The sequence below is a fragment of the Periophthalmus magnuspinnatus genome, chromosome 9 (assembly GCF_009829125.3).
Source record: "Periophthalmus magnuspinnatus isolate fPerMag1 chromosome 9, fPerMag1.2.pri, whole genome shotgun sequence".
NCBI classification, from domain to species: Eukaryota; Metazoa; Chordata; class Actinopteri; order Gobiiformes; family Gobiidae; genus Periophthalmus; species Periophthalmus magnuspinnatus.
The window spans coordinates 20,793,353-20,813,616 of record NC_047134.1 but is presented as its reverse complement, the minus strand read 5'-3'; the positions used below and the strand labels follow the sequence as shown (position 1 = coordinate 20,813,616).

General features: G+C 38.1%; 1 protein-coding gene across 1 annotated transcript in view; it reads right to left on the bottom strand.

The window, feature by feature from the left end:
* nr6a1a (nuclear receptor subfamily 6, group A, member 1a) overlaps positions 1-20,264 on the bottom strand; it is a 105,332-nt gene that overhangs the window by 77,461 nt on the left and 7,607 nt on the right. Inside the window, exon 2 of the mRNA XM_055224325.1 lies at positions 10,625-10,678. Coding sequence (XP_055080300.1) covers positions 10,625-10,678 — 54 coding nt within the window. The remainder of the gene's footprint in view (positions 1-10,624; positions 10,679-20,264) is intronic.

Below are 20,264 nucleotides of genomic sequence, written 5' to 3'. Positions count from 1 at the left end.
GTGCGATTTCAATGTAGCTCCCCAAAAAGAGAACACCAGCTGATAGACAGACAGACAGACAGAGGGGGAGAAGGCATTAATAAAACATGACTGCATGATTTTCCAACCTCAAAGAAGGCGAACACAGGAAGGCGCGCTCCCCAAGCTAGAGCAGAGGTTCATTGCAGGGTAAAGAGAGCAACTGTCTCCCTAACTAGCTCGAGATACCGCAGTGCATGGTGTTAAAGCTTAAGGGGGCACGGGGTTGCGCTGTGATCAACTCCATTCACTTACAGAACCTGGAAGACATATCGCTTTTATTCATGTCAATTCTGACTTTTGTTCTTTCTCTCTCCTCTGTCTGCAGGGCTGGACGAACAGGAAGGAGGAGGTTGGAGAGGAGTCCTTGTGAAGACTGATTTGGAGGAAGAATGATTACGGCAAAGGATGTTTAAGGAAAGCAAAACCTTTGCGAGTGGACGGAATTGAAGTTTTGTGTGGCAATTTAAGTACATCTTCAGCGATTTCGATTATTGGCAATGGTCAAATGTGTAAAGCAATTTGGGCTATTTAAAATAACAAGAACCAAGCACTGAGATTGGATTCTCAACTTGTAAGGTAACCCCAACAGGTAAATTAAAGTTATACAAAATTGTACAGGGTGATTTGAGGGAGACACCATATATTTTAACATGAAGTAAAGAATTTCTTTAATGTTGACATCAGCGGAACCACCACACTCCTTAAATATCTCAGTAAAGTCATGGAAAAGCCTTAAGATAGAACCTGTATGTAGCAGACTGCCCCAATATCTGCAATAAGAGCAGTTTTTTCATTCATTGTAGAATACAACAAGCAATAACATAAAGAATATTTTATTTTAAAGGATATTTTAACATAAAACAAATCAAACTGTTTATACCGACTTCCATTCCATATTTTCCAAAATGGAAACCCTCCCTTGCCCAAGAGGAGTATGACTTAAGCCCTATACTGCTGGATGGATGAAGCTAAAGCTGCCTTAGCAGTGCACAGTTAGCATTTTTATACCATCTGCTGACAGCTCAAGTGGACTTATAAAACTGAGCTGACATCATAGCCGGATATAAAACGGTTTCAATTTAAAATACAGACTTTTTATATAGGGTTTGGATGGAGACCAGCTAGTAAGGGGACAGATGGGTTTTCCAATTTTTTCTGCAGAAACCGAAGTGACCTAGATGGTCACTGGGAACATTCCAAATCATGTTTTTCGTCAGAAGTTTTTTTTTTTTTTTTTTTTGAAAAGTTAAAACTAAAGGTAACATAAACAGATATTTTTTCCCAAAACTGTCATTTCTAGGTAGCCTCTGATTTCTTTAAAAGGGACTGACAAGTAACAACTATATGTTTAAATTCTGAATCTAGGAAAAATATACCAACTAGGACTAATAGTTTTTCAATTTTCCTTCATTCTCTTCAGTTACACCAATCAACTTCATCTTTGAACATAAAAGCATTCTGACTTTCTCAAACCTCACCGTCCATCAGCCACGTATCACCTCTCCCTGCTCTGTACTCAATCTGACCTCTTCTTCAAAACATCTAACACGAGCTGTCCTTCAGATGTACTCATTCCACATTCTGCCCTCCTCGCTTACAAAGAAAACCTCAACACCTTCGGCTCTGCCTCTTGCTTTTCCACATTTGTTGTGGCCATGTACAAATCTGCTCAAATACAATACGTTTCAGCGCAGTTCATTTTGTACTCTAAACCAAAGTGTAAAATGTTTTTTATCTGGCTATGTATGCTGCATTAACTTATAGAGCTAGTCACATGGCATGATACTCAATTAGATAATATGAATGAAAGCAAATTAAGGAGTTCAGTGCAGTTTGATCATGATGTCAATAATTGTGAATAACTGATAAACTTGTGATTTTCTTCTCACAGTACTTAAACTAAATTAAACTAAATAGTGGTATTGTGACTACTAATACTTCCTTTGACACATTTGCTAATCTATTGACTCTTCAACTATAAATGCCAGTATACGGTGCCTTTGGTGAACATTCAACGCTGTCGGTGAGTTTGAGCTTAGACCTAAACCATCGACCGTTGACTGTACCCTGAGGGACACCAAGCACATCCGCATGAGTGGCCACACCATGGGATTCTGACATGGGACAATCTGGTTTCTGGAGCGTGATCCTGGATCCTGGGTCTGACCTGCACCTGTGTCCCTCCGTCCTGGCTCAGCTGTCCCACACAAAAGCTCTTCCCTCAGTAGCTCTCATATCTAAGGCTGCAATAAACATTCATTGCTGTCGGTGGGTTTGCTTCAGAATAACTCACTGATCAATGAATGCAGACTGCGGTTCAAACTCCCCAATGATCTTTGAGAGCACAAAAAAGGAAATGTGAAGACGAGAAATGGACTGCTGTCAACTGAGGTAAATCTATGGAAGTTGTCTGAGCATTTTAAGACAACAAATTATAATAACTGTATCAAAAGAAACAGTAAAAACAGCCAAGTTTGATGGGAGACGCAGAAGTATTCACAACTGTATAGACAAGAGATGCACCAATCTAGTGTTTTCAATTCCAATGGTTCTTCAGTTCCTGTCGATGTACCAAATATGAACCACTACCAGTCCAGAGATTGAAAGTAGTATTTCTTTCCTTAAAACAAATACTACAAATACGCTGATCCATATGTATGACGCAATGGTTGTATAGATAAAAGTTCAAACATGAGACCTCTGGGGCAACAATGTCCATTACATCAAATAATAGGCCCAAACAGGATATTGGCCAATTGAACAAATATTTTGAAGCCGATTCCCAAACAAGCATATTTTTCAGATTTGAAGCAGATACCCGATATCACAACTTTCCAAGAACCAAATAAATAGATCACAGTCGTACCGTTCCAACTTACTAATAAATTACTAGAAAATTATTGGCACATCTTTAGTTTTATCTAATAACACACACACTTTCCAACTAATAACTACTACATCATAATGTGTTCACATATTTCACAGAGCGTCCTTTTTGCTGACAGTCCACAACATGAACAGGTGAGAGTTCAGCCTTGGGCCCCTCGCTGTGACGCAGATGTTCAACTTTTCTCATATCCTGCATTATTCCATTACTCTTCCATATGACCTACAAAACCATATTCATATCATGTTTGTTCAAGCTTTTCCACTTGACTTGACTCTAAAATCATCGGCTGCAACAAATGTGTCAAACAAGCTGGAAAATCCGCCCGGCTCCGTTCCATAGTGCTACTGTTGTGTGCACATCCACGTTCGCACTGACCTACTATTCCTAAACTTTCCGAGAGCTGACCGCAGCCCCACAAACTCCTGTTATTCCAAGAATTCCAGGGCCAGAGGGAAGCTATCGAGGGATGTGGGCGTTGGACTTATGGAGTTTTATGTTGTAATTATAGGACAGTCCCCGTTTACTCAAATAGACTGCAAGTTATAGATTATAGCAGTGAAACTTGAGGAGGTAGATTACTCAAGTTTTACTTACACAAGAAAACACTACTTCAAACTATGTTTTTTTTGTTATCTTAGTACAAGTAAAAGTAATCAGCAAAATTATTATTGAAGTTACACAAACACAAATATCGCTGCTGACACTGGTAGTCCTGTTATGAAAAATTTATACAAACAACTGCTACTACAATCAATACAAGTCCATTACTATGAGTACTACATCTGTATGCAAGTTTTAATGCTACTATCATCATTTCTACTAATTGCAGTAACTACAAGTCCCATAGCTACTACTTCTACTAGTCCTCACACTACTACTACTACTGCTGCTGCTGCTACTACTATTCTAAAAGTTATTAATCCAGCTTTTTGTATTATCTGCTTTGACATCTTGACGGAAAGTAATATTTTCTTATTAATGTTAAATGCGTCTATTACTACAATTACTACTCCAGTTACTATTATTTTAATGTTCAAAAATGCAAGTTATTCTTAAAAATGTACTTTAGTAAAACGATCTACTTACTTTGGAGTTTAATGAGTCTGACTCGACAAAACACAAGCGAACAATCTGTGCCCGCCATTCTTGGAAAGCTAATCAACCTCAAAACCCCTTTTAACAGACTGTAATTGGAGGAGATATGGACATATGGCAGTGATCTGCCTGTAATTGCCCGGTTAAGGTTATGTTAACATGCTGGGAAGTTTCAAACACACAGTGAAGTTTTCCAGCCAGGACTTAGGACTCAAAAAAGCTTGTGTTTTGTACTTTTATTTAGAGTTAAAAGGGGCTGTCTGCTGGGTCAGCCGACGCCGTTCAGCTCTCTCCCAGAGCAGAGCAGAGCAGACTAAACCAACATGGGGGCGCGAGTGTATTTACTCAAGGAACAGGGAGAAGTGAAATATTTAAGGTTCTCTCCATTTGGACATTAATCTCACTTTGCTGGTATATTTTCATGTTTTACAAGACGTACATTACTGTTAACTGAATATAATAAATGAGAGCACTTAGAACGATACAGGCCTATGGGTGTTTTGTAGAGATCATTTGATATGGATTTGTCTTACTGTTTTGGCCAATACTTCAGATATCATGATTTCAAAAACTATACATATACATATATACAATTACCTGGAAAATATACTGTTGTATGTACTATGATAATTGTGTTTCACTGCACTTCTATTACTTGTCAGTTAAAAAAAGACACACTTGATGCACTGAGGACAAATGGGAATGACACATGAGCGCAGGAGACTGAGGCAGCTTGGAAAAAAATATTAGGCCATTTCATCCATACCGATATATGGAAAATCCTACATATTAGTTCAGCTATACTGTCCGTCTCTACTAGCATTTTGCCAACTAATGCATGACTTGCAGGGTTTTGGTGCCTATATAACTTTCTTTTAGTACAGTATCTTGAACCTAAGATGTGTCCACAGTAGGGCTGCACAATACATCATAATCAAATCTAAAAGTTGGTCTAATTACCAAATCTCAAATTCAGTTATTTAGTTCATTGAATATTCTCTCCAAATAACTAAATATACTGTCTTTTCATAAAAAAAACTAGCTGTAGTTTAGACCTTGAAACATGTTCTGAAATGTATGAGATTTCTGTAGTTGATCAGATCTATTTCAATATGCTCAAATGTTAATACTAATGAGTTGTTTACAAAGTTCACCCTGAACAGAATGCTACTTTTTAAACGCAGTTACAACATTCGTTTGTCAGAATTCGATTTTTTCCCCAAAACTATGCAGCCCAAGCATGAATTGGTATTTTCCAGCCTTACCAGTTGCTGTGAAGGTTTTTACATAGACGTGATGACAGGAAAGCTGAGGGACAAACTGGATGACCCTGAAAACACTCTTATTGACTTTTAAAAATGTTTGCGTAAGGATCATCCAAGATGGGTATACAAAACAACTTTGTTTTTGAGAGGAAACAAGTTGAAGTTATTTGCGCAGTGGAGGCCATTATGTGAGTCAACTGTGCACGGACTTGAGTTATATGAGGTTATTTTTTCTTTCTCATTACAATCCAACAAAAAGTAATAAAGTAACTGTAGTAGTAAAAATATACACATGTCTATATTACCCCTTTTGTATTGTTTCAACAACTGAAGAATGCATAACCAAGGAAATTTTCACTCTATATTAATCATGTGATGCATTTTTATTCAAGATGGTGGAATGAGATATTGCATAGCCTTTGTGCGAATTTGGCTGAACAGTTTGTTGATAGTAGTAAAATTAAATAGTTAAAAAGCATGCTACAGGAATTTTTTGTCAAGAAAAGTTTGCAATATTTTTGTATTAATTTTAACTTTTTTTTAAATAATATTCTGTTTTGATTTTTATTTAAAAGAGCCATATTTAGAATGATAATGCAGACATAGCAAAAAACGACTAACAGTTTAACCAATCACAATAAATAAATAAATTACATTTGGTAAAAGTCTCAGAGTTGCTTTTACTAAAAAGACCTGCACTCAAATTTAATCTGTATCCATTGTGCTTATGTAGGGCCTCAAGATTGTAGGAAAAAAAAAAAATCAAACTGGGATTTTTCTGTCAAGAACAGAACTGAAAAGAACTGATGAGATTTGCAATTCATGTATAAAAAGTATAATTCTGGTGTAGGTGCACATTGGTAACAACTCCAGGTGCAGAGGACATTCTATTACCTAAATAACTGGAGTCTTTGCAGATAATTGCTGCTAGTCAAATTTCCTTTCAGTGCAATATATTGTGCAGTAGGGCTGCAAAATTAATCACAATAGAATCACAATTTGAATGGATGCAATTGGCAAATCACACTGAAGTACCACAGTTTCTTATTCTGCATAAAAACTGCCATCCCTGTAGTTTAAATCTGTACAAACATGTTTTGTAATGTAATTCTAGTAATGGTTTGTCAGTTCATATTTCAGTGTTTTTGTCTATTCTTCTGCACTTGTTTAAATGTGAACTTTGAACAGAATCCGATTATTAAAACGTTAAATCGAATTGCAATGCTTGTCATAACAACTGCAATTAGATATTTCCCCCAAATGGTTCAGCCCTATTGTCTTATCTTACATATATCTCGTTCACTGCCTGTTTACGCCCATGGAGGTAGGCCTTTGTCATCGCACAGTGGAGTTATGAGCCCTGACACTGGGAACACCATGACCCACTTCTCCACGACCTGATAAGACTTTGCCCGCTGACCCCAAGTTCGGCAACGCCAACGCATCGGGCTAAAGAGGGCGGGTTGCGCTGCTACTGTGTAAATCAAATCTAGGCTAATCATGAATTATTAAGAGATGATAGGAAAGCAACGAGGTCGGGAGAGGTGGTGGGTCTAAAACACCCGACCGCGCAGCCCTGTGATCTGAAATATTAAGATCATGTGAAAGAGTGGGGTCGTTATTTGCTTGTTCTTGGTTATATCCTCACAGGCCACTTTATTAAGAATGCCACTTTCTTGTCTCAAAGCTGGCTGCACAAACGTAATTGAACTGAGATGTTTACACAAATATCTGATGTATGATTGTCAAAATTAAATACAAATAAACTAATAGACTAATTTCAACAATAATGTCTTTGCACTCGCTTCCTGTCTCTTATCAAATGTCTTTAAAATACCTTCTATTTGTTTTTAAATGCCTCCATAGCATTGCCCCACACTATCTGTTCGACCTGCTTCAGCATTACGCCCCTGCACGCTCACTCAGGTCGGCAGATTTCTCGTTGCTAGTGTTCCCAAAATCAAAGAAAAAACTTGGGGCTTCTCTTTTGCCGTTTCAGGTCCAAAACTGCAGAATGCATTGCCCCTGAACCTTTGTCTGAGTGACTTTCTGCAGGCATATACAGTAATTAACAGTTACTTTTACCTAGGTGGACCAAGAATGGTATCATGTACCAATACCAATGCCATTCCTTGCAATGACTTTGTGAAAATACATTTATCAGAAATATAATTTGCATTTCACTAACATTTAAGTAACCTAAAATCTTCTAGTCTTCTTGTCTATTCTGATTGTATGACTTAAACCCAAGAGGCATTACAACAGGTGTGCCTAATAAAGTGGCCAGTTAGTTTCAGTTTCCATTCGTGAGGTTGGACGACTTCACAAACCCACTTTTTAAACACAGAAACCTCTTCATAGGAACAAAGAAAGAGATCTGATCCAACATCACACTGCGCAGAAAGTGAAACTAGCGGTGCTCCGGTGTGACTTGTGGACACAGGGTGGACTTGGCCCTGTTATGTGAGGACAAAGGAAAGGCATGCGCTGCAGCCAAGTAGTTCCATATGGGAGAGGGAGTTCAGAGGGTCCAGGTGGCACGTGGGAGAGGGCCATAGGACAAGGAGAGGGGGCTGGTGAGAAGATGGTGCCCCCTCATGGAAGAACATGGGTAGTGCAGAACTGACTGGTGAAGACAGGACTGTAAATTGGACATGTTTTTTGAGCCAATGTAGAATGTGAATTTCCTCAAAGTTGAATGGTCAATTCAAATTTTGATTTTATTTTGTCTTACTTATCAAATAAAAAATTTCATTTCCTGAGCATAAACAACAATAAAGACTTGAATCATTGCCATTTAACAAAAAACGTCAAATCTGTTCCTTCAAAATCTGAACTAAGGCTGCAACGATTACTAAACTAATTGCTACTAGTCATCTATAAAAAATAATAGTCGTACTTTGATAATCATTAATCGGGTTACACACCAACTCTAAAACAAAAGACCTTTATCATACAAAGAGCGGCATTACTAATCAAAATGCCAAAAAACTATTACTAACCGAGGATTGGCTGTTGATCCTTCATTAAAAAGACTCAAGCTAATCACTGATGATTAGAGATGACTGAATCTCAATCTTCATAGAAATAATATTGTATTTGATTATTTATATCAATGAACCCTCCTCTGGGTGAGAAAAGCTGTGAATCACTAATAGGATAGGTCCACCATGCATCTTTAAGCTTAAATACTATATTTACTCACCAGAAAAAATGCATAATCGTCTCAACTGTACCACAAAAAAAATAATGTTTTAAACCGCTTTGAGTCAAGACATGGTTAACAGCAGTGCAAGAAAAAAAAAAAAAAAAGAAACACAGAAATTTTTAAGTGGCATTTTTAAGTGTATTAAAATCTATGAAGTCTGAAAATGCTACAGCTACACAGTCACTCAATAATTAGCCAAAACTGGACAAAGACTATGTTGTGCAATATGAGGATTGTCCATCAAGGCTTTGTGAAAAAAAGTACAGTTGTGTAACAGTGTAACCAATTGGGGTCAAAAAGAGCAAGCCCCTTGTTTGGGATCAGCATCTGTGAATGATTAACCACGAAACAGAGGTGGTCAATGGGACTTGGATAAATCTATGAAGCATTGGTCAGCTGACAGCCGCACTAAAACGAGGAGGGAGGGGGAGGTTTTGGGTCAACAGGGAAGAGCCACATAACAAAGCACAATGCTAAAATGTCTATCTCACTTTTACACTTAATTATTATGCAGTATTGTTGAAGAATGCATGCATGTGTTAGTTACAAAATAATAATTAGGTTAGAGCGTAAAACAAAATGAAAAAAGTCCAATTGGTTTGAGAGGTGCATGTCTGATTAAGTGAGCATTTTTATAGACTTGCTAAACTTTACTAGCACTGTCGAAAAGGCTACATCTGCGCTGGGATACACTCCACAAGTTTTATAACCCTCTGAACCGCAGATCAATGCCCAATAAACCGCCCAACTGCTCCTGCCACGGCGGAACTATCCAAGTTTAGCCTAAGAAAACAACTCCAGCAAGCCTGCGAGGTCAAGGACGAAATTAATTGGGGATTATTTTAAATTTCAGAGTTTAGCTACAAGGACTAGTGTCGAAAACAGCTGTTGCTAACTCAGCTATTTGGCCTTCTGACCTGGGTTTTTTGGTCACTAAATGGGGGTCTCTCAATTCCCACCCCTGTCATGGTGTTTACAAGCCAGGGGAGAGCAGCTTCAGCCCCCCTTGACCTCCCTGTCACCCCTGCCCAGGACATGCACCGACCTGGGCCATCCTGCGCGGACGAAAGCAGAAGAGAATGAGCCTGGACAGAAAAATGGGCCCAAGGCTGCCATAGCTGGGCCACCTCGTCAAGTTTACAACCCAATCGGCAACAATGGCGGCTATTGAATGAGTGCGCGGGTTTATAATAGTTCCTCTTCCTTTGGATTTTGAGCTGAATGGGATGGGCCCGTACACAATAAGGTCACGGCGCAGTCACGGTGGGGTCAGCGCTCTGTGAACTGTGCGTGACCCCTGACCTCTCGTGGTGCCACCTGGACATTAGGACACAGGGCAGTGCCGGCTGAACTTCGTCTGAACCTGGACCTTAACATTGGACCACTAACTCACCCCGTGGCCTTTTGCTACCCGTTTCCGCCACAGCATTTTTGGCATTTCAGCGTCATGGAATTATTTTATTTTGCATTTCTTTTTTAAATTTTGCTTTTGTCTGAAAATTGGTACAGTATTTTCACAGTACAGGCCTTAAGGTGTAATATGTGTTATATTATAATGTTGTTTACATTTAATAAAAAAAAAAAAAAAAATACTATGTATTCTCTTGACAAGCTTTTTGTGCCATCCTGTGTTTGATAACTGTTAATGTCGGCTACGTTCAAACAGAGCAAAAGATTGTGGTCTTTGTAGTTTGCTACAACATTATGCAATTTTCATAATGGGTGCAATCCAATTATGATTAACATAATTTTCCCTAAAGGAGTGACCGTTATATATATATTTATTTTTTTTTTTTTTTAATCCCAATGGTATAGAAAAAAACATATTGCTGTCCCATGGTTTAATAAATATTTTTGTCCAACAGATTTGTTAACCTTAAATTATAAATGCATCCAAATGACTGAATTAATATAACACCATAACATATAAGGTCATTTATCGATCAAAAATAGAAACTTTGATTTCACTGACTTTGGAGAACAGAGCTGAGGTTATGGCAGGTTCAGAGCGCCCTCTTGTGGATATAGAGGAAAAACTGAAGACCAAATACTAACTGGAAATACAACAACATTGCCGCTAGATGGAGACATCAGGCTGATTTGATTTCATCAAAGTCAAAGCATAAAAAAAGTTTGAGCACTCACCCATGCTGTCATTGGGGTCTGCGTCCAAAACCAGCATAGAATCAGAAAAGAAACCTGGAAAACAGAGAAAGGTTCAGATAAAACCTAATTGTTATATGTGTGGGGAAAAAAAAAAAAAAAAAGGTTTAAAACTGTACATGGATTAAGGGTAACTTGCTGTTGTGGCTAATGTTCTCCCATGCGGAATAACGATTTTATTCAATTATTATTAAGCTCAGTTGGTAGTTTAAAAGGAAGGGGCACAATCTCACTGCTAAAAATATATATTTTTAATGACTATTTCAATAATATAAAAATCTGATCTTTCCCACATACTGTTAGGGGCATGACATTTTGACATTATTTATATTAAATAAAATGTGCAGTCCAGTTCACAATTTTGAACTCACCATTTCTGATGTACTTCAGTTAATGTTTGTGTCAATACTTGTTTTGGAAATGGTAACTCACCACCACTTAACGCTTTATTCTCCAAGGCAAATGTGAAGAAAAGATAATTTTCCTCATGTGTGTACAATCTTGAGTCAATTTTATCTCACAAGATTTTATGGCACGAGATCTTGTACGTATTGTGTGTAAAAATGTTCTCAATGATGTTTTCCTTATGCAACATTTTAACTATTTAAGTTAGAGAGACTGTTTTCTCACAACTAAGCAGCAACAAACACTGAATTAAACACAAAAAATACATTTATGATTTAGATCTAAACTGATTTATTCCCTGGTTATGTGTAGTCGTATATACCGTGATCACTCCCTCTTTACAACTGCTTGATATCAGATTGTGACCATACTTTTTGACACTATATACGTGAACATACGGTTCCTCCTCTGCCTTTTCTCTGATCTTCATTTTATTCCCGTTTTGCCTATCCACGCTGCCACGCACCATCTGGACCTTTACTTCTCACTTACAAACGCCGCGCTCTTCTTCAGGGTATCTCTGTCAGTGTACCACCCTGCTCTCCACAGCTGTAGACCCTGTGACCCCCACACACGCCAGCTGCCCCCCCATCCTGTAGGCCCAGAGCGGCATATGTTACCCTCAGAGCGTACGGGCCACTGTGCAACACGTGCCGGGACGGTCGCCCCCAACTCAATCAAAGCCATGCACAGATATATTACAGCTTTTAAGTGAGATGGAATAGTGGTGGGTGGTCAATCTACTCAGGATTTTTGGTCATTAAAACAACAATGCTGTAATTGTTTTGGGAGCATTTTGAAGTGGTAATCATTTTTGAGCTTTTACATTCAGAGGGGTCAGAGCTACAAATCATCTGACTCTATAACCACGCTGTGATCCTCAAGTTGATTTGGTGTAGTTATTTATACCAGATGTCCTTCCTCAGGTTGGAGCTTTATAACTCAAGTCAGTCTGCCTGATCAAACTGAGGTGCTAGAATAAAACACAATTGCATGTTTCAAAATATCTAATGTCAAAGAAAACAAATGTGTGTTCTCTGTTCTTCCCCATCAACCCAAAAATGCAGTGTGAATGATGATCAGGATCCTTGCTCAAAATCTTGAGAAAATAATGTTTACAACACAATGTACATTTCTTGAAAAGAAAAATAGCCAAGAGAAGTTTCCTTTTGAGCTGATATAAGAAAACCGTTCACATATGTGAATGCAGACAGCTTTCACTTTCTATACTAAAATGGTTGAATGTATATGTCATCGTGAAATGTCACTATAGATTATCTATACCTCTACATTATTCTGTCTGACAATGATGGGCTGAATCATTGTCCACTTTCGATTCACTATTTTATTGCTTTTTTTTTCCAAAACAGGATGTTATTCAAAACAACCATGTTTCTGATTATAATACATACACATGACTGGGGATGGGACGATATTAAAATTTAGACTCATGGTCATTTTGACTAAAATAATTGCGATTAACAATATTATTACAATAATTATTAGACCAAGGTTTACAGTTTTTTTTAAAAGTGACTAAAACATCAATTACCATAAAATTTGCAGGTGTAACAATGAATGGATAATAAATGTGCCAATGATATAACTCTTGACTATAAAAAAACAAACAAACACATGAACCAACCTGAGAAAGCCCCCAGAAACTACATTCAACTGTTTATTTCACATTGTATGTTACTTACGATGGATATTTTCGGCTCAAGTTTGTCAAACAATGCAGGTTGTCTCGTAAATGTGTGCAAGTTGCTCGTGTTTGCCCTCGGAGCCGTGACTTTTTTTCGGCAGGCTCTGCAGATCAGTGGCTCATCGCCTTGTTGGTCTTGTGTTTCAAAGCCATAATAATTCAACACATTAGACTTCTTCTTGAATGGAGGATATAAATGGGTGATGTCCCCATTTCAGAATAGGCACAGAAGCTAAAAAGTTTCATTGCTATGACAGTGGACAAACACCAGAACCAACATCTAAACATTGTATTGAAGCCGGAAACATGAGGTAGTTTGGTGCCGTAAAGACGATTATAATCGTGTGTGATCATCACGATTATTAATATTATACCTTTTTGATCACGATTAGTAACATTATTGTATTGTCCCATCCGTATACACAAATACAAGTATAGACTTTTCTAGCATTTGAAATCTGAAATAATTATCTTAAAAAAGTGCAAAGTTAATTTTAACTTAAGTTGTAGTTCACAAATTAACTCCAAGTTATACATTTTAAATCTTGTTATCGATACCGGCAGATATTGTTTATTAGTTTTTAAAACAGCAAGTCAATTATGAGATCAGCTGAAAAAATAAAAAAAAAATCCCCATCAGTTGGTTCACACTTAAATGTGATTAAAATAATTGTTCCAATCAATGACAAAATGTATTAAATGAATTTGTTGTTTGTTCAACCCCTCAAATTATCAAACAATATCACTTCTTGATAATAAATGATAAGAAGCAGCTGCAGCCCTAAAATATGTACAGTATTACATTGTGAGCTACTATGGCTGTCAAAAGTATCAAAAATCAGACACCAATCAATGCTTAGATGTGTATCTAGTTTCATTACTAGTTTTATTAAGTATCAATACTAGAAAAAGTCACATTCACAGAACAGAAATTAACCTAACCTGAAAAGCTTTAGAATAATCGTCTTGAGGTGTATCAGAACAAGTATAAGACACATAGACAAGTATACGCCCATGGACCACTGTGGAACCTACCAAGACATCTGAGGGATTACAGATATAAGACCACATGGTAATACAGTATAAAAGAAAGTATTATTTATTGTTAAAAATGTCTAAATAAAGAGTGTTTTTGATCATCGTGATAGTGGAATTGGTATTCTGTATCCAGTCTATTCTTTATTATTGAAATAAAGTTTGAAATTTCAGTATCATGACAACACTAAGCTACAATCATCAGTCTATATCGACAAAGTGCAGTCTTTACACAATCACTCCACATTCAACCTGTCCATCAAACTATTGTCTGACCTCCTGCTTACAACACTCCCTTTTCTATGGACCTGCGTAGGAGGGTCACCACCACCACACAAACCAAGACAATATACATCTACTACGCAGCTCAGCCTTGTCCATTATAACCCTTTAATAACCTTTTGCTTTAGATCCAGTCTTCACAGGGACAGTATAGGCCTTTCTCTTGTGCCCTACACATTTGATGCATGAAACACTAGGCAGCTGTGGCTCTGAAGTGGTATCTGGATTAGCCCATGTGCGAGTAGGTTCTCCGAGCGTGCCATTATCAAGCTATGTCGCAGCCTTGGAGAGAGGAGAAGAAAGGCTAGCTCCGGTGTGGTCTCTCCATTGCTAATTCGGTGGACAGCTTATTGACCATTATGGCCTCAGGGTTTCTCTGTAGAGCTAATACAAGCAGAGCCCTGTGCTTTGGAGAGCCATTGTGTGTTGACAAAGGACGTTTGCATCTTTAACCTTTCACCTCTGCAAACCTCCGCAACCTCCGGCGCAATCAACTCCCCATCGGAGTAACATACTGCGGCTTCACGGTTAGGCCTCACTCTGATAGATGTACTACAGGAGCGGAAGGGAATTATCAATGGAAGGTTTAGCGCAAGAGGCTCGTTTTGGTCTTATGCACATATATCTACTTCTAACGTTCAATATTTCTTTAGTGTTTAATTAAATGACGACACAGAAGCGATCATGTTATGTACATACTATTCTACAGCTGCTGTTTCTTGTTTTGGTAAAAAATATGGTGACATACTTTTTTTTTTTTACATTTTGACTTAAGCCGTTTTGTTCTAAAATATCTTGTAATATCTTGCATGTGATGATTAAAATAGTCAGCGATTATTTAAAAGTCCTATATTACACAAAGTAGACTCTTGTGAGCTTTAAGCCGTGTTCTAGTACTGTTACCTCCTCAAAAACATACCTGGAGTTGCTCTTTGTTTCTTTAATCATTGTGGCCCTAGTTTTGAGGTACTACAATTTCATATTCAGATGTTTTGTTTTATTTTTTTTAATTGTATTTTTTGTTCCTGGGTTTGATTGAGAGTTGATTGTTGCAGTAGTCTTACTTGTGTGTTGAATATTACCTCCACTCTATATAATTTGTAAGTAACAGTATTGAAATTATATTCCCCGATAAGCTCATGAACAAATATAACATCTAAACAGCCATAGACATATTTAGTGAATCTGTAACAAACCCTGCTCAGTACATGGACTGGAGACTTCAGTGAGGACATTCCTGATGGGACGCTGCCATATGTTTGGAGGTGCAGCATTGGCACCAGTCTGGCTTTTCCTCAAATGTGATTTACATGCAGCACATATTAAATGTACTCGGGGCCTGAGCTGGAGTCCATTAGCCCCCTGTGTGCAGCCTTCCTCTGGTCTGGTTTATTCTTTTACAAAACAAATATTAATTATTTACTACTGGCCTGATATAACTGTATAATGTTTTATAAACTGGCCATAAGGGGTGTATTGTGTGAGATAAATAACAAATTACAGTTTTGCAACATATTTTTTGTAAAAGGAGGCTTGAATCTAGGCCTACCTGGAGATGTATGCACAGTTTTAACTATGGGTTAGTGAGTTGATTAGAATATTTTTGAGAGGTCCCTTTTCAGATTAAAAGACCAAACAAAGCATGACACTACATTGCTAATTGTCTCATTGAAACAAAGCTAAAAAAACAACAAAAAACATGTCAGTTGCTGCACAGCTATGTTTAAATCTCATGTCTAATCTTTCCAACGAGGCCCTGGTGTTTTTACTTGTTCTTTTTGACTAAACCTGATTGTAATGTGCACTTCAAAAAATATAGTTATAAAAATCTGTCATATATTATCAGATTATGTAAATTTAGTTATCACGATTTCAAGAAGCAACCACTAGGACTGCAACAATTAGAATAACTGTGACTAGCATTTACATTTTTTTCATAATAATCATAATCATATTTTAGACTATACTATTTACTATTAACATTTACCAAAAATCTTTTACAACAAAGAAGGCGGCATTATTAAATCAAAATGTCATATGTCATCTTCATTTGTAATATTATTTATCTAGAAGTACAAGTGAGAAAATGTTTTGTGTTGACAAATCAAAAGAATTTTTAGAGACGTAGGCCTGTCACAAATTTTGCAGCACAATATATTGATACAGGGAAATATTGCGATAATAATACTGAAACTAATTTCTTTCTCTGTCACAATAACAATAAAGCAGGACTATCCCAGTAAAGATGTTAGCAGCATATTAGCAGCATCATTAAAAGACATGAGCTCCAACAAGTAAATAGCATAATGAACTAAAAATTAACAATAGAGGTTATTTTGTCCACCCTCTGCAGCTTAAATCTTATCGTATAACACCAAAAATATTCAAAGCTCACCACTTTTGCAAAGAAACTGTACACACAAAAAATTACACACGACAACATACATTGTTCCAGGTTTCATATATTAAACAATATGTTGACACCTACCAAATCATTAGATGTAGCACTAGCAAGCACATTCTTTGAACCATCCATTCGTATGATGTTGCATCTTCATCGATTACGTAATTGCAGCGGGTCGATTAGGATTTCTGTAGTGGAAGTGTGCCTCCAGAAGCGGTGGGGACAGCACAGATGGGAAGTGTTGTCTGACATTTCACCTGAACAATACAGATGTGGGCTGCACATCCATCAGTGAGCCTCTTCACTGTAAGATGGATGACAGGAAGCACAACACACACATGTTGCATTGTTTTTGCTCAGACGTCAGAGAAGGCTAATTCCTGGGCTTGCTGAGAGGTCAGTGCAGAGGGGGATTTTTCTTACCCCTTTGGGCAACAGCTCGACCCACCCCCGCCACATGCACACGGCCCAAGCAGGGACGACCAAGCATGAAGAGGCCAGCAGAGTCCACAGGCAGGGGCAGATTGAGGAGCAGATGGACGCTCCACTGCTGAGGCATCACTTCTCTTTTAACTTGGTCTAACGTTGTTGGATGAGTGATCATACTCACATTTAGGGTAGAGTGACTCCATATGATCAGGGCAAAAGTGTGGAACCGAGATTGGCTGTGGTCTTGAGTTGTTGTATTGTCATTTGGTTTAACATAGAGGCAATGATATTTCTAGAGAACATAAACTGTAACAGTAGTTTAATCCTGGTTCACTCCTGGTTTAGGCCCTAGTCTGGCCCTGGATTAGTCCTGGGGAGCAGATGTAAGAGACACTGCTGATGCATCACTTCTTTTCATGCTATGTTCTTTATTTAACCAAGGAAGTCCGCCTCATTTTCAGACACGAGCAGAACATGCAAATGCCACACTGAACAGCCCACGCCGACCTGTTTTTGCCTGAATTGGTTTGCAAAGTTTGATTTAATGTCTGTTGGTCTGGTAAACTTGCCAAATGAATAAATCTTAGAATAATGGCAGACATTTGCAGTTGTTTTATAAATATACAATCATCGTAGTGTATGTCAGTTTTTCTTGAAGTTTGTGCTCAAAATAAAACCCCTCTCTTGATTAGCAGTGTGGACTGGATTAGCGGCTCAGCAGGATCGGACTCAAGTGTCAGCTCAGCGGCTCTCGCTCTGACCCCTGCACCTTGACCCTTGACCTTGTGTGTAAGACAGGACGGTCCCGGAGCGGAGGGGACGCCCGGCTCCAGCGCCCGCTCAAGTTCACAGGGCACTGGGCTCGTGGCGGGCGCACGCCAGGCAAAGAACTAAATCTATACAATTATTTTTAGTTATATCAGGATGTCAGGAGAGGACAGATTTGCAGAATCACATTACTCTGCTCTGCTGCCTGAAAATCAAGGAAAAGAAAAACACAGTTTGTATCATTATTGGTCTATTTGGGTTGTAGAAGTATTAGGTATTGCTGACAGTTATGTTATGTAGATAAGACGCTATGGAAACCATTACATACATAACTTCATACTGGTTACGCTTTAAATAATAATGAGAGAAAATATTTCTATACAATTCATATTTATGGTCTAGTAACTAGATTATTAAAAAAAAAAAAAAAAACTTTGTTCAATCCAGTTTGCCAATTCATGACTAGAACACCAAAATACCCAAAATACATTCCACACATGAATAGTGCAGATGGAAGAACTTGGTCACCAATCAATCTTATTTTCTTGACTTTTATATTTTTGGGTTAAAGTAAATGAATGTGGGCCTCTACGCTCCTCACTAATCCCACTGTATAGGGCCTTGGTGGGGGTCAGGCTGTGGTCAGGGGGTGGGCTCCTCTCATCACTGTCACACGCTCAAAGACCCACTTCCCTTTCATCATTCCAGGGGTCTTAGGTTTTACTGCCTCCTGATCTGCAGTGCACACTACACACTGCACACTATACAGGGCAAACTCCACCACAGCCCATCTGACAACCATAAGTCAGGATTTACACAGTGCTGAATCAAGTCGTGGGCCAGGGCCTGTTAGTACCGTTAGTGCTCAAAGATCAGTGCTGTACTGTTTTGAGCACACATTTTTGGTTGTGTATGGCATTCATTATTTTTTTATCATTAATTATGTTTCATGCACATTGCCCCCCTTGAATTCTCCCTCGAGACAAACTGAAACACTACAATGCAATCAGATTTGTTTATTGACACATACAAACAAATCTTACAAACATGAAACAAATTACCTCATTGGTCACCCATCATTTGGAAACAAAATCAGACTTCTCTCACCTCAGATTTCATACTTTAGTGCTTTGCCTATTGATTCTACAGAAATCTGCAATGTTTTTCAGTGCCCTGTAATATATTTCCCCCCCCTTCTTTTACCTCTTAAACTGCCATATTTGTTTTGACATGGATGGACCATGCCATGATGTCCCTGCTTGGCTAATTCACCTGTCAATCATACCTATCCGAAACAGGGGAGATGAAACCGGTGATCACACTCACATCTTTGTAGAGTATTGGAGAAGTGAGAGGTCTTTATCCCAGGCAATTCCTCCACCACCACTAGATGTCGCCAAAGAGGTTAAGGCAGAGACAATCATTTTTATTTAAATATTAAGTGAGGTGGGAGATACTGGAAGACAGAGGGACAAACTTTTAATTTAATTTCATTTATTTTATATTAAGTTCTTTGGAATGATTTTATAGAGCAATTAAGATCACACATTATTCATAACATTATAAAATCCAAGATCATAAAATTACTTATGTTAGCATTTGCATGCAGCGTGTTTAGCGTCCTTATTAGCTGTGGTCCACTCTGTTTACCTTTGACTGTTTGTGTGCTAAACTAATGAGAAGAGTAAAGATGGAGAGTGTTTATCAGATCATTAAAGGCCTATGTGGACAGACTGTGAAATGACTGCAGCCTATTGACGAGTGCTGCCTGTAAACCGTGTGAGGACACTTGACCAATACCACTAAACCGGAACAACTTTGGAAAACATCAACTGCAATCTCTCTGATAAGAATTAGGTTAGATTTCAGAATGTGTTTGTAAAGGTCTAAACAAAAAATTATCAAATGTTCACTATCACTTTTTCTTTTTTTTTTTTATGTAACAAGAGCCTATTTAAACCTCTCGCAACCCACTTTTGCCCCTTGTACCACAAATTGCGATCATTCAATCTTCAACTCAGTTATATCTGTTTTTTTTTGTTTTTTTTTAAACTGAGGTAATATAGAAAACTGATGACTGAAGAGAGCAACTATAGACTTCTTCCAACCCACTTTTGGCCCCTGAAGCACTATTTGGAAAACTTCAAACTACACAACATTTGAAAACCACTTCACTATTTCTGCCATTCAAATCCCTCAATAAGTGTCACCTCTGTCATGGCTGCGCTACCTCTCTGTAAAATGGAAATGTTCTTTTGCTCCTTCAGCTGCTGCTTTTATAACCCAGAGACAACTGCGTCCTCCGGGCATCACCAAGTTCAGTGTTTTACAGCCGCCCGCCAGGCCCTCCTCTTTCCTCCTCTTCCCCCAAATTCAAACTCAAACCGTAAGCATAAAGGTGCGATATTTAACAGAAGGAGACAAAAACATGGGTCACTGTCACAGCACCAACTGTCCCTTATCTTATCGTAAATTACAGTAAAAAGATAGCTCCCATTTACATGATTTCTTAGAGTAGTTTTCAGTAGATTACAGTGAAAAAACATGAAAACACAAGTCATTATGCTGGACAATTGGTTAAGAGTCAATTTGTG